We start from the raw sequence: 16,305 nt of genomic DNA, 5'->3' as shown, positions 1-16,305 counted from the left end.
AAATTGATGGCCTAAGACACGAAACGAGCGGTTTGTGTGAGAAAACGAATAGTTTATATCTGCATATATATATATATATATATTCGTTCCAATGAACTGCCGTAGCCAAGGCGACATATATAGACTAGTGTATATATATCTATGCACCAGTCTGCGCACACGTCACACAGCAGGAAGCGCCCGCGCCCTCAGATCACTTGGACGTGGCTGTGTTACAACAGGTAAAAACGATATAAATACTGTTTGTTTTCTCACACAAACCGCTCGTTTCATGTCTTAGGCCATCAATGTGTACTTACGATGGGGAATTGTTTAATTTGGACTCTGTGCATGCTCTTTGAGACAGTGACCATAGACCTGCATTATCTGACTGACAGACAAGAACGGTTTGACCTAAAAATATCAAAATTGAAACTACTGCAGAAACAAAGACACCTACATCTTGGATGCCCTTGAGGTAAGCTAAAACATACCAAAATTTAATTTCAAAGTGAACTATCCCTTTAACCTCAAACCTCAAAAACGAAGTCAGCTTGGAAATAAAGACGGTATATAAGTTATGGATGCCTCTGTTTGGTGTAATAGTAGTAATGGAGTGCAACGGTTAGGTTCCAGTAGTAAAATCTCATTCATTTTCCCCATTGGTAATTATTTATTTTAGTTTTTTACAATAACTTGTAATCTTTAAAGACAGACCTGCTGTGAGCTACGAGGTTGCTAATTGATGGTATGATCGCGATCATCAAACATTAAACGACATATAAATTAAAAATGAATGAAATGTTGACCCAGGATGAGTTATTGGACTGAAGCTTTAGGGGTGTTGATGGACTCGATCTACTCCATCTGTGTTTTGATCATCGTTCTGAATCCCATCTGGATGTAGTCTTTGATAAAAACATGATTTTTTTCAGTTATGTGCTCAAAATGTTACTTTTTTTATTAAAATTCTTTTTTTTTATATATATATATTTATTTATTATTTACCAGTGGAATGCATTAAACTAGAATAAAACAGGTTTTTTGTGTAAAAGAATAGGGTCTGTTCTTACTTTTGATATACTGCATGTTCAGATATTCATACAACAAATTATTCTGGGGGCCATGAATATTTTGTGAACATGATCAAAAATTCTGGCACTGACTGGCAACTTTTTTCAAAAACGCGGAGTAGGTTTATATTTCTTTGTTTTTAATTTGATTATTCTGTTCATGGGATTGTAGTTCTTTCCCTCACTAAAGCTGTTATGTACACAGTCTTGTGCCTTCGTTTTTTTGTCTAATTTTCAAAAACTACTTTGCTTCAAATCAAAGTTTTTAGTGTTATGATTCATCTCGTAGCTTGTTGGCTTAGTTCGTGGCCTATAACGATTTAACAAAGACTTTTTTTTAAATCACTATGGAAGAAATTGATGAAAAAAAAACTTCAGGAACCAGCGCTGCTAAAAATGTGGATGGGTGTATTCACTCTATACAAGTGCACCATCTTCATATATATATATACACTTGTCATTGATGTATGTCATTAGGAATCCACGCTATCTGAAATTTTGTGTATTGCGGAAATTTCCCCACGTGGATTTTGCATCGGATTCAAGTTTGTTTGTGTTTGCACATGTGAAAATTCCCAAAAGTTTTGCTAATGTGGCCATGCCTTTACATTTCAGGAGGAACTAAAGTCATAGAGATTTCACAGAGATTTGAGTGTGGGCTCTTTTGACTTGGGCAAATAAGAAACCATCTAACAACCACTCGGAAATCTCTACTATGTAACAACTTGTTAACAAAAAAAAAAAAAACTCAGAAACTTCATAGCAACGCCTTGGCAACCACCTGTAACTCCCTAGCCTACAGGCAGTGAGAAACTACACTGAATATTGTTAGCCTCATAGCATAATTGCCAATGTCATTTTTTTTATTAATTATTTCTTAGGCAATTATGCTATGAGGCTAACGATATGTAAAAAAAAATTACACAATATTTTGAATCAATATTTGATCTGCCGCATGATAAAATGTACAAAAACATCTCACAGAGGCGTAAAGAAGTGACCATAGAAACTTGGGAGTGTTGTCTTTTGTCCGTGTTTTACATATTCAATCAACATGTAGTTCTCTCTTTTATCATAAGCTGCAGTTTCCTCCCTTCCTGCGGGAAGCTTTTACTGAACATTAGTAGAGCACAAAACCAAAAAGACGTGATCCGCACCCGTCCAACTCTTCAGAGAGAGAGAGAGCAAAGTGCGTGGACGTTTGATCAGCTATTGGCTGCGGTTTGGATCTGTTGCTATGGCAACAGCTGGTTCTGTTGTCGTGTAGTTTGTTTGTGGAGCCGTGAGGTGAGCTTGTCCCTGAGTGCTTCTCTCAAGGCACACACACACACACACAGGACCCAGAGCTGTTTAGTTTGTTTGCCTGTTCACATGCTTTTTCTGCTGTGCGTCTACTGAGTCGTCCATCTTGATGAAGGGTTTTTGACAGGGCAGAACAGGACACTCGAACACAGGTAGGCCTCACAGATGCAGCTGATTGGATGATTAAGTTTGTCGCATGGATATTTGCTCAACAAGTGTGTTTCCTGCTCATTGATTGGTGTTTTAGTAGCTATATTGCTGTTATACCAGTTCTAAGAGTTAAAGTGCTGCTTGCTTAATTGTATTTGCTTTATAATGCTTATTTATGACGACTTTTGTGTTATTGACTGTGACAATCAGTGGTGTCTTTTCACCAAAAGCCAAGGTAAAAGCAAAAGGCGAACTCTGATGACGTCATAAAGTTTGACTCCCTCAAAGTGACGACAAGTGTGTATTAGTTTTGATCATAACCAAAGCAAATTAGACAGTTATAGACCACTGTTATAAGGATTAAGGGCTTCACACAACTTTTTTTCCAGCAATTAAAGCTCAAAAGTCTGAATATTATCCAGTTGAAATGTTATTTTTTAATGTGATGACTAAAAATATTTTTTTGTTCATCCTTCAAAGATTGTCTGAATTTGTAAAACTAATAGTTCACAGTAGGAAAACTAACACTTGGTGAAATACAAATACTTTAAAATAAAAAAAAAAAAGAGACAAAATTACCACTTTAACCTGTAGATGGCAGCAGAGGAGTGCTTTTCTCATTATCCATTTCCACTCCCTAACATAGTTTTTTCTCACTTTTTTCGTTTGAATTTATTATTAGAGAATATCAAATAGCTATTATACATTTTTTTATGTTTGTCACTTTTCGTACTGAAGTGGGAAGTAAATATTTTTAGGAAAAGTCGCAAAGCCTCATGAAACAAAAACTTTTCTTCAAATTGCGAATGAAATGACACAGACAGGCAGTGAGTAAAGAGCGCTTCATTTATAATCACTGAAGCTCAGTCCGTTCAGAGTGCAAAAACTCCCATTTAAATCAGTGAATCTGTTTAAACTTCACATTGAATCTTTTATTTACATCGTGTCTGGTTTGTTTGTTATAATGAGAGGATTTGTGTGCATGTAAAACTTATTAAACTTGCACTAAACAAACTTATTCAGTATTTTGAATGATACTGAGTGGATTCTCACTCTCTGAGTAAATCCTCTCATTGGTCATTATTTTCAACAGAAATGCCTGTGATTGGCTACAATACTCAACGCTGCAAAATCACATTGTAAATAGACACTGTTGAACTCGTGTGACTTCAATATGGCAACCAGATCGATTCAACTTGCTTTTTAACATTTACAAATTACATGTTGCTCTTAATAATATAACAATAAAAATATTACTTTGTAATGACCTGACCAGGAATCCAAGATATGGCAGATCCAAGAATGCAGAGAAGAGCTTATTTCACTCTTTCTCTGTTGTTTCACTGTTTCTCTTCTTCTATCACTTTCTCTTTGGCTCCATTGAAGCACTTTATTTCTCTGTTTTTTTTGTTGTTTTTGTTTTGTTTTTTGAGCACGTCGACTCATGGCACTGTTTTTCTGTCCCGTCTGTTTACAGAGCTCCAGTGATGCGCCAACCACTCCCAAGTTTAGTAAAGACCAGCGAGACATCTTCTTCCCAGCATCATTCTCCACGCCGTGCCTCCACACACACACAGCATCAGCGCAGGACGGGGAGGCCAAGCTGAGCAAGACCCCTCGGCCACTTCTCATCCAGACACAGACACACACCACTCCATCACAGATCTACTGCCAACCCGACCAATCGCAGCAGCGCAAGACGCCCAGCCAGCCAATAGCAAGCATGGCCTTTTTGCCCCACACAGGTACTGTATCTAATAATCTTTGCAGTGACACATTCATTTCACATTCACATTTATTTGTATAGCGCTTTTCACAACAGCTTTACAGAATTTACTATTTAGAGTGATCTGTTATCAGAGGTAACTGTCTTAGTTATATATTTCAGAAATGTGCTCCAAAACAATGACAAAATTCACATTTAGAAGACCAAACCCAACGTTGAAAATGAAAATCAGACAGACGTTGTATTGTGGTTGAAAATGAAAATCGGGTTGACAACCCGTTAAAACCCAACAAAATTAAAGTCAACTCGACTTTAATTTCCAACCAAAATGCAACATCTGCAACCAAAATCATCCCCTGACTGATGTTACAACTTTCTACTCAAGGACCTTGACAGAATTGAAAAGGACTAAAAAGTATGATATTTGTCTTTCAAATAGGGCTGTACTCAACCAAAGAAAATCTTGGTCGACTGAAGTCCTGAAGTTTTCGACTAAAAATCGACTAAAAATGACGTTAGAAAAAAACGTTAAATTAATTAGCTGCGCACTGTGCGCAGTACTTGGTAGCCTTGTTGTCCGCCTAAATGAATTATAAATAAACATAAAAAACTAGTAGGCTATTTGCAGTATTAAATCGTTTTTGACGTAATTAATTTGCACTGAAATGAGTCTGACACACGAGTCTGTCGGCTCTGACAGCGTTGAATCACGTGCATCTGCGCGCAATATCATAGCCTATGATTTCCGAAAATAGTACTATGTTGTCAACTAGTGATATCATGACAAGAACTTTTGAGGAATATGTAACATAATTTAGACAACTGTTTCTGTCATATGTATTATAATAACTGACAGACACTATCATTTCAGCCGCTCTGTGCAGCTCGCGAACATAGAAGCTCAGCTTCGCGGCTGAGACACAAATAGACTATGAACTTAAAGCTTTTACTCTTAAACACAAAAGGCACGTCCACTTTAATAAAAAAATAATATTTATTAAACAAACCAGATCAAGTAATATTCAGCAAACTTTCTAGTAGCCTACTTTCTTCAATCTGTCCGTCTTCTCCGGTGAGTTGGGCTAATCCAAAAGAAGTGAAAACAAGGGGGGTGTTCTGAAGACAGACTGTTACCTGTGAAACAGCGGTGCTCTGAAAACACCCCCATTAGCAATTAGTGCTTTCCACCTGATGAAATGAACGCGGCAAAACTGATGAAATGAACGCGGCAAAACTGATGAAATGAACGCGGCAAAACTGATGAAATGAACGCGGCAAAACTAATGAAATGAACGCGGCAAAACTGATGAAATGAACGCGGCAAAAAATCGACCAATCAGAATTTTGGTCGAGCCAGAACGTATCGACCAAATAATCGACTAATCGACTGGGAGAATACAGCCCTACTTTCAAATGCAGTGAAGTTAAAGTAAAAAGCTTCCAGAAAATATAATACTCAAGTAAAGTACAGATACTCGAAAAGTGTACTTAAGTACAGTACTCAAGTAAATGTCCTTTGTTACTGTCCAGCTCTGCAGACATGTGACCAGAAGATGGCGTGTTTGTTCATGAAATTATACATACTGTTTATGATTTACTCTATATAACCATTTCCTGTTGGGGATCAACATGCAGCTCACAACTTCAACAACACTTTCATTACTTGTCGAGCTAGCTGTCTCACTTCCTCCTGTGTGTCGTTTAGGCTGATGTGTTCTGTGTGTCATGCTCTGTTGCTAAGGAAACAAGGTTACATGATTGTGTTAAGTGTGCATGTATACGACTGTGTGTGTGTCCTAATGAAAGTGCATGATGCTCTACAACATAATGGGGTTTGAGCCGGTCAGCTGCCTTTAAATTCAGTCACAGTTTCTGTCGTATTAAAGCCTGTTTCATCATGAGCAGATCATCAAACGACCTCAGCGCTAAACAGAAGATGCACACAGACACACTATATCTGTCACTTTAGTAGAGATTACTGGTGCAGTGATCAGAGTCAGTGGTACTTTGACCCGGTAAACACTGTCGTCATTCTCACATCCAACATAAACACTGAAAAATAAAGGCCGAAATCGTCTTAGTGTTGATATGCATCAGTATTGTTGATGTTACAGGGTTTCTGCGAGTCTTAAGAAAAGTCTTAATTCACCCTTACATTAATTAAGTTCTTAAAACGGTCTTAAATCAGAGCAGAAAGTCTTAAATTCATAAAGTCGAGACATTAAATGCATGCAGTGCGGAAAATGAAAATCTTCCTCAGTATGTATGTAGTATGTTTACCAATACAAACATCTAAACAAGGTTATTAAATCAAGGTACATTTGTTTGAGATGCAAATGTAAAATTAAGTCTTGAAAAATTTAACAAAATGTATTATGCTTAAAACAGGAACAAATATCCGTCAAAACTTCTAAATGAAGCTGCTTTTTCTGAGCCCGTTGACAGATATTTGTTCTTGTTTCGGTCATGAACTTCATTTTGATCAGTTTCACAGAAAACAAGACTTTTTATTTTGTCATTTTACATCTGAAGTAAATGTATCTTGATTTAGGAATCTTTAGATGTTTGTATTAGTCAAAACAAGAGAAATACTGAGGAAAAACATCTGTGTTTTGCAGTGTAATCAAGAAGGTACAATAAAAGTTATTTCCATAATGTAGCGTTGAGGTGAACGATTTTAGCTTTTTTTGTTTTTTTGGGTGAAAGGAATTAAAAATGATCAGATATTTGTTGGAAGTGTTTCTCCCTAGACATTTACATTTAGAGAACATATTGATGTATTGTGTTCCCTTCCATTTATTGCTTAGATTTTCTTTATAGTCTTAAATGAACTTTCATAAAATATGCAGTAACCCTTTAACTAAAGCTAATTAAAAAAATAGAATAGAATATAGATATTAGATTCAAATCTTAAAAAGAGAATCATTTAAAATTTTGCTTTTTAAATTTTTTAAGTTGAAAGCTGAAAATCCAGGTAAAAAAAAAAAAAAAAAAAATGCCAAAAGCATATAACTAAACTTAAAATTAAAATTGGAAATGTATGTACTTGCATTATGTACTTGATGCATTAATGCAGAATTCAGTTGATTTGCACATTTAGAAGAGTTTTGAATGTGGCCCATCCTGAGGATGTCTCCTGACGGTGTGTGTGTGTGTGTGTGTGTGTGTGTGTGTGTATGTGTGTGTAGAGGAGCGAGAGGAGGCAGCGTCTGAGGGTCTGCTGTACCGTCAGCATGAGTCTCACCTGTGTCAGCAGATGAAGATGATGGCCAGTGTCTCTCAGATTCACAACACACACGAGTGGCCGTCCTGCTCCACTCACACCAGCACAGGTAATGCAGATACACACACTCGCTGCTCCACTCACACCAGCACAGGTAATGCAGACACACACACTCGCTGCTCCACTCACACCAGCACAGGTAATGCAGACACACACACTCACTGCTCCACTCACACCAGCACAGGTAATGCAGACACACACACTCACTGCTCCACACACACCAGCACAGGTAATGCAGACACACACACTCACTGCTCCACACAAACCAGCACAGGTAATGCAGACACACACACTCACTGCTCCACTCACACCAGCACAGGTAATGCAGACACACACACTCACTGCTCCACTCACACCAGCACAGGTAATGCAGACACACATACTCACTGCTCCACACAAACCAGCACAGGTAATGCAGACACACACACTCACTGCTCCACACACACCAGCACAGGTAATGCAGACACACACACTCACTGCTCCACACAAACCAGCACAGGTAATGCAGACACACACACTCACTGCTCCACACACACCAGCACAGGTAATGCAGACACACACACTCACTGCTCCACTCACACCAGCACAGGTAATGCAGACACACACACTCACTGCTCCACACACACCAGCACAGGTAATGCAGACACACACACTCACTGCTCCACACACACCAGCACAGGTAATGCAGACACACACACTCACTGCTCCACTCACACCAGCACAGGTAATGCAGACACACACACTCACTGCTCCACTCACACCAGCACAGGTAATGCAGACACACACACTCACTGCTCCACTCACACCAGCACAGGTAATGCAGACACACACACTCACTGCTCCACACAAACCAGCACAGGTAATGCAGACACACACACTCACTGCTCCACACACACCAGCACAGGTAATGCAGACACACACACTCACTGCTCCACTCACACCAGCACAGGTAATGCAGACACACACACTCACTGCTCCACACACACCAGCACAGGTAATGCAGACACACACACTCACTGCTCCACACAAACCAGCACAGGTAATGCAGACACACACACTCACTGCTCCACACACACCAGCACAGGTAATGCAGACACACACACTCACTGCTCCACTCACACCAGCACAGGTAATGCAGACACACACACTCACTGCTCCACACACACCAGCACAGGTAATGCAGACACACACACTCACTGCTCCACACAAACCAGCACAGGTAATGCAGACACACACACTCACTGCTCCACACACACCAGCACAGGTAATGCAGACACACACACTCACTGCTGCACACACACCAGCACAGGTAATGCAGACACACACACTCACTGCTCCACACACACCAGCACAGGTAATGCAGACACACACACTCACTGCTGCACACACACCAGCACAGGTAATGCAGACACACACACTCACTGCTCCACACAAACCAGCACAGGTAATGCAGACACACACACTCACTGCTCCACACAAACCAGCACAGGTAATGCAGACACACACACTCACTGCTCCACACAAACCAGCACAGGTAATGCAGACACACACACTCACTGCTGCACACACACCAGCACAGGTAATGCAGACACACACACTCACTGCTCCACACAAACCAGCACAGGTAATGCAGACACACACACTCACTGCTCCACACACACCAGCACAGGTAATGCAGACACACACACTCACTGCTCCACTCACACCAGCACAGGTAATGCAGACACACACACTCACTGCTCCACACACACCAGCACAGGTAATGCAGACACACACACTCACTGCTCCACTCACACCAGCACAGGTAATGCAGGTTCACACACTCGATTCCTCATGTTTAGCAGTCAATATGCAGGAGGAAGTTCAGCTCTGTTCAACCGTTTGTGCTCATTAATCCATAAAGCCTGCTGTATCGTATTTGATAGGCACGTTTTTAAGACCTGAGAAAACCTGTGGCACTTCTGTCGTCTAATTAATGGTTTCGATTTTTAGCAATTAAAATTATTATTATTATACAAACGTCCTGCTTTCTAAAATAATCTTTAATGTGTTCACTTCAAAAGTGTAACTTCTATATTGTTAATAATATTTTAAGATGAACACTTCCTGGAAAGAAGCAACTTATGTTTACTAGCACATACATTTTATCATACTGAGACATATTATTGGCAGATATTGAGTGATGACTGATATGTATATGTGTTGTATGTCAGTAGTATGTTATAAAGAACTTATTGATTTACATTCAAGCATCAGAATTTCATCTTCCTTTTTGGCCATATAAATATCAGCATCTGCACCAAATTGCATATTTTTGCTCAGTTTGGGCTTGTGAATAAAACTGAGCTGCTTTTCCTCCTCAACTATGACTCACTATATCATATGAGCCAAAAAAGCATGATGTATCAATAATGATACTCAACACAAATGCATCAACTAATTTAATAGATTTTGGCTAATAAACCATTAGACAAAATGAATTATTAGACAATTTTTAACCAATTAGTTCTTCAATAAACCATTTAAGTGTATGAACCAAATGAGTATTTTTTTAATTTATCTTTACAGATTAGAAAAATTCAACAAAAAAAAATTCAACAAGGTTGCATTTAATTCATTATAAGTGACAGTAAAGACATTTATAATGTTAAAATAGATTTTTATTTCAAATAAAGTTTTTTTTTTATTTTTATTTTTTTTACTTTGTTCATCAAAGAATCCTGCAAAAATATATCACTGTTTCTGTACTGTTTTAAAATTGATAATAATCAGTTTCTTGAGCATCAAATCATCAAATCACGATTTGTGAAGGATCGTGTGACACTGCAGACTGGAGTAATCATGCTGAAAATCCAGCTTTGATCACAGGAATAAATTACACTTTACTGTATATTCACATAGAAAACAGTTCTTTTAAATTGTAACAATAATATTTCGCAATGTTACAGTTTTACTGTATTTTGATCAAATAAACACAGCCTCTGTGAGCAGTGAGAAACAATGAAAATCTTACCGAACCGGATCTTTTGAACGCTAATGTAATTAGTAATTATTTGTTATATGAATTATAAATATGTATATAAACAATAACACAGTAACACTTTACAATAAGGTTCATACATTACATGTTAAAGGGTTATTTCACCCAAAAATGAAAATTCTGCCAGTAATTCCTCACCCTCATGTTGTTCCAACCCCGTAAGACTTTCATTCATCTTCAGACACGTTAAGATATTTTAGATTAAAAACTGTGTGTTCTGAAGATGAATGAAAGTCTGACGGGGTTGGAACAACATGAGGGTGAGGAATTACTGGCAGAATTTTCATTTTTGGGTGAAATAACCCTTAAACTAATGTTAACTAATGAAACTTATTGTAAAGTGTTGCCTATAACACTTACTCATTCTCTACTTCAGTTGGTCACAATTTTAGAGTTGTAATAGTCATGTAAACTAAGAACTAACCTTTGAATGTTTCCTGATTCCTCCAGAAAGTGAGCAGTGGAAGCAGGGAGACCCGAGTCGCATCCGCTCCAGAATCCCCCCCAACATGCCCAAACTGGTGATCCCCTCCACAGTCACCAAATTCCCCCCCGAGATCACCGTCACCCCCCCCACACCCACCCTGCTCTCGCCCAAGGGCAGCATCTCTGAGGAGACCAAGCAGAAGCTCAAGGTCCGTATCTTTACTCAACATGAGATCTTTACAGTATTCACTAGCGGTGTAGCGATACCCTCATGTCCCGATACTGAACTCACGATACCATATTATTGCGATACACCAAGACACATGATAAAAGATTAACAAAAAATGTACTGTTGATTAAAATGCTACATTGCGTGTGTAAATGAATAGACTTGGACTTGGTGCTGGAAACCCAATGCACAGGACAATAGAGACACCAGAATAAGCAATATTATAATATATATAATTAAAAATATATATTATTTTAGACGAATATTCTTGCACTCTGTCACTGACTAGACATATTTAACATAATGTAGGCCACATTTTACTGCTAACATTTGGCATTATCAGGACACACAAATATTAACCCATTGCATTATTATACATCATATTCAACATTATATAGTAGTTTAATGTAGTACTGACACTAAAACTCTGAAAACTCTCACACAGTAATGTTTATTTTAGGTGAATTACACACAATGCACATTGTTGCAGTTTTGTATTACGATATATTGTGACACCAAATCAACAGATACAATGACCCCAAAAAGTATTTGGACACTTTTGAAATGTGCTTTAAGTGTCCACGTGCGGATCACGAGATGCTCTCTTTCTCTCTGTCCCGTCAGAATGTGATCCTGTCCTCTCAGTCGGCAGCGAACGTGAAGAAAGACACTCTGGCTCAGCCCGCTCTAGAGGTCCAGGAGACGTCGAGTCAGGAGTCGTCCCTGGAGAGCGAGTCCGACGAGGAAGACGACTACATGGACATCTGACTCGGATCTCCTGTAGCTCGCACGGTTTTCAGCGAAAGGGCTTTTTCCTCCCCTGGCACTCGCGTCCTGTTGTTTTTGCTCCTCTGCTGCTACGCATGGACTGGGTTTCTATGTTCTTCTGGTGTTTCTTTCGTTGTGTACGATCCTGCAAAGTGCCATTTTTACTCCAGCGGTCACAAAAACCTTCAACATCACGGAAAGTCAGAGAAAAACTTAATCTGCTTAAGGATGGATGGTGTAATATTGGCAAGTTTGTGTAATGCAATTTACTCACTCAAGAGTTCTCGGGCATTAAATCCATCACGACGTTGTTTACAGATTTAACAGGAAGTGGGTTTTGATTGACGTTTGGTGTAAAATAAACACGATTCGTATCACTACCAAGTTTCGGTGGCATTGCAACCAAACAGGGAATGTCAGAAGGGAAAAGTGGGTTTTTTTCAGCCGTGTGGAAACACATCTGTGTTTTCCTGCATGTGTGTGTGTGTGCTATAACTTCTTCTCTCAGCGCTGCCTACACGTCCACGCTTTAGCTGTCCGCTTTTTAAAGGAGAGTCCTATACATTTCTACACGGCACTTCAAGAGTTCAATTATTATAGATTACTGTATTGGTAATCTGTTACTTGTAAAAAAAAAATCAAGTTCATTTTAAGACACCAAAAATTCCCATCGCTGTTGAATTACTGTTAGTGTCTCACATTTTCGACCTGATTTCATGTTTTCATTTGTAGTTTTATAACATTTCCATTTGAGGATCATGAAAGACAGCGGCTGGAAGAGTTAATTGTGCCAGTCTTGTCACCAGCACTGAGAAGATGTGACCATTATTATTCATATCACAATTAAAATATGAATGTGATAAAACTAGCTACAGAAGAGTAGAATTAATTTTTTTTTTTTTTTCAAGGATTATGCCAAAATGCCAAGATGAAAATGCCTAAAAATGGTGCTGATCCCTTATTTTTGGCTTTTTAAATTATTCTTTGAACGGTTAAATGGAAAGTTCACACACGAATCACAGTCCTTTTTTCATTTACCTCACTCCTGTATGACAAAAGGAGAAACTCCGCAGAATGTTCACGCTGCTCTTTTCCATACAATGAAAGTGGGTGGAGAGCAGGAGCTGTCAAAACTCAAAAATGACAAAAAGCACCTTAAAAATAGTCCATATGGACTATTTTTTAAATTCATTATAGACTCTCGTTTGTGTTCGTTCTCATGATGTGTTTTCAGTGAACGACTTTTTCTGTTCCTCACACAAGACTATCAAATGGCTTTCGAAGACGTGAAATCTAGTGCTCAAACCATATTTATGGTGCTTTATTTCCCCGTTGAATGTTAATGAGCAGCGGGATCATCCTGCCAAACAGTTTATAATGACATGATAGTGAGAAAATGAAGACAGAACCGTACTTTTTGGGTGAACTGTCCCTTTAACCGAAGAAAAGTGCCCTAACTCCAGTTGTTTAGGTTCTTGCCCTGTGGATTAGTCTGAAAGTGAAGTAGCACTGCTTTATCTCAGAGCATTAAGAGCATGTCAGATCAGACATTTCTCGTGACGTGTGTGTGTGTGTGTGTGTGTGTGTGTGATCATGGCTGGCGCTGGTAGTGTTTCCAGCCGGAGGAGTTTTTCCAGAGTAATGTAGACGGAGGAATGTTTTTTACCGGACGTTTTCTACTTGTAGATGGATAAATAGCTACCAGTATTTTTTCGAGTGCAGAATTTTTTCAACATACGAAGAAAAGACTTGTTTCGATGCACTGAGCATGTGTGACCAAACTACCTGTAAACTGAAAAAGAGATGTTTCTATTTTTTTCCTCTTTGTAAAATAATATTTTGTTTGTTGTTGTTGTGTTTTGAATGCTCTTGTCTCTACGCTTGTGTTGAGGATGAAGACGAGGTGGTTTCTGTGCTCTTCGGAGGTATATGGGGTATTAATTATGCTGTCCTCCTCAGGCTTTTTATCTGAGATGGTTGATATTTCTGACTTGCTGCATTGATGATGTCACAAAACCAAAAATACACTTACAACATTTTTACCTGCTCTTTGTGTGTTTGTTGTTTTGAGATTACACATTAAGAAATCAAAAACAGATTTTTTTAATGTTATTTCTTCACAAGGTTAACATTGATATTTACGTTAGCACAATGTAATTGCGCAGACGTTCGCTCTATCGCCCCCTTAGTGCTGAAATTGTAACTGCTACACTAAAACAAATGTGACACTGGATCACAAAACCAGTCACATGTCGCACTGGTATATTTGTGGCAATAGCCAACAATACATTGTATGGGTCAAAATGATCGATTTTTCTTTTATGCCAAAAATCATTAGGATATTAAGTAAAGATCATGTTCCATGAAGATATTTAGTCAATTTCCTACCGTAAATATATAAAACATTTATTTTTGTGAGTGAATGCAGCACAATCGCCAACATAAATGAACAACTTTAAAGGAGATTTTCTCAATGTTTCGATTTTTTTGCACCCTCAGATTCCAGATGTTCAATAGTTGTATCTCAGCCAAATATTCTAATATTTCAAATATCAAATATCCTAACAAACCACACATCAATGGAAAGCTTATTTATTCAGCTTTAAGGTGATGTATACATCTCAATTTAAAAAAATTGACCCATGTGACTGGTTTTGTGGTCCAGAGTCATGCATACATCTGTCTCATTCAGATAAAATAATATTTCAGTGCCTTACTGCAACTTACCTGTTTGAAGTTACTCTAAACGATAAAATCTGTCCGCATTTTGACATTAGCTTCCATGATGCGATCAGGGCTTCAGTGAAGGGCATTCTGGGACCTGATGACATCATCTCCTCAAGGTGACCACCCCGTGTGTTTTAGCCAGGCCATGTCAAAGGGAGTGTCCCGGGCCGGTGTGAAGCCCTCAGACTCGAGGAAGGCCATTAAGACCCATTAGCAGCTGCCAGAGGTTTCTTATGAAGTGCTGCCAATGTGTCATTCCCTCCCTTTGTCAGGCACACTACGCTCAGGGTTTGTTTTCTTACATACGGGACCAAATGTGTGTCAGATCTTTTTTTTTAGGGGATGTTGGGGGGTAGGTGGTGATTGTTTGCCTCCTGTGTCCGTCTGTTGGCCTCCATCCGACCCAATACTTATGAGTCATAACTGGACTTTGATCTAAATGAAGGCCAATATGTAGTTCTGGTAATGATGTTGTGTCATTGGTTGGAAGGATGTTGGGCTTTGGTGAACGAGCCAATCGTAGGCGGCCTCGGGGTGTTTCTTGTAGTCAATGCTGAAAGGTAATCAATAACTCTGTGACAATAATCAAAATAATACTAAATGCGATATAAAGAAGTAATAACATCAAATTTTGTTGTTGTTAAAATCTAAAAAAATATTAACAATCGTTTTCTTTTATTGAAATAAAGCTAAAATAAAATAGAAATATTAGATGTTGCACTGAAATGGCTGAAGACGAGGGTACTAAAAATAAAAATAAATGAATGCTATAAATAGAAATATTTAAAAATAAACTAATGAAATGAGAATAGCATTAAACTTTAATTAAAAGTAATTATTATAAAAGTAAATAATACTGACATAACACTGCAGTGGGTCTTTGAACTTGGTCAGATATTGAGGCCTTTGGAATGATTAAATAATATAGCCAATGGAAATTGTAAGGAATTAAAAAAATAGTTCATGCAATGTATTATATTAATGCTTCTGACTGATGATATTTACACTTTATCATGCATTCCCTATGATTTAAACCTGCGACCTTGGCGTTGTTTTTATTAAATGCGAATTCATACCATTTTAAAATATTGCGTTCCCACAGTCATGGAAACCCTGGAAATATGGGGGAATTTAACATTTTTATTTTTCAGACCAGAAAAGTCAAATCCATAAATTGATGAATTAAAATGGGACATAATTCAATCCAAGCAAATCCTGAATATCCATTTTCCTAATTGTGTTTCATTCTAAGAAATATTTAACTAGCTAGAAATGATTCTTTGTGAGAGCAATTGGTGATTTTAAGGAGATCCCTGCATAAGGAAATCCTTCAAACTACACAAAATGCAGGGTTGTTTCAACCCAAATTTGGGTCAAATATAGACAAACCCAACCGTTGGGTTAAAAATGGAATTTAAAAATGTAACCAAATGGCTGGGTTTTGTCTATATTTGACCCAAATTTGGGTTGAAACAACCCTGCATTTTTTAGCGTGGTATATTCGTGGCATTGATTAACTCGTTCTGAAAGTGTTCATGATGACTGGTGTCACGCACAGGACTCGTGTGTCTCAGCGTCCCCCGGGACGGCCCGTACCTGAGC

At 38.4% G+C, this 16,305-nt stretch overlaps 1 protein-coding gene across 4 annotated transcripts in view; it reads left to right on the top strand.

Annotated features, from left to right (window-relative positions):
- cabin1 (calcineurin binding protein 1) overlaps positions 1 to 15,339 on the top strand; it is a 146,126-nt gene extending 130,787 nt beyond the window's left edge. For all 4 annotated transcript variants that reach the window (XM_079896190.1, XM_079896189.1, XM_079896188.1 and 1 more), the window contains 4 exons: positions 3,982 to 4,249; positions 7,419 to 7,562; positions 11,004 to 11,188; positions 11,833 to 15,339. In XM_079896190.1, coding sequence (XP_079752316.1) covers positions 3,982 to 4,249; positions 7,419 to 7,562; positions 11,004 to 11,188; positions 11,833 to 11,976 — 741 coding nt within the window. In that variant the 3' untranslated portion in view covers positions 11,977 to 15,339. The remainder of the gene's footprint in view (positions 1 to 3,981; positions 4,250 to 7,418; positions 7,563 to 11,003; positions 11,189 to 11,832) is intronic.
- Positions 15,340 to 16,305: the final 966 nt, after the last annotated feature.

This window comes from Squalius cephalus (assembly GCF_949319135.1).
Source record: "Squalius cephalus genome assembly, chromosome: 16".
Classification (NCBI taxonomy): Eukaryota; Metazoa; Chordata; class Actinopteri; order Cypriniformes; family Leuciscidae; genus Squalius; species Squalius cephalus.
This window is presented reverse-complemented; position numbering and strand designations above follow the sequence as displayed.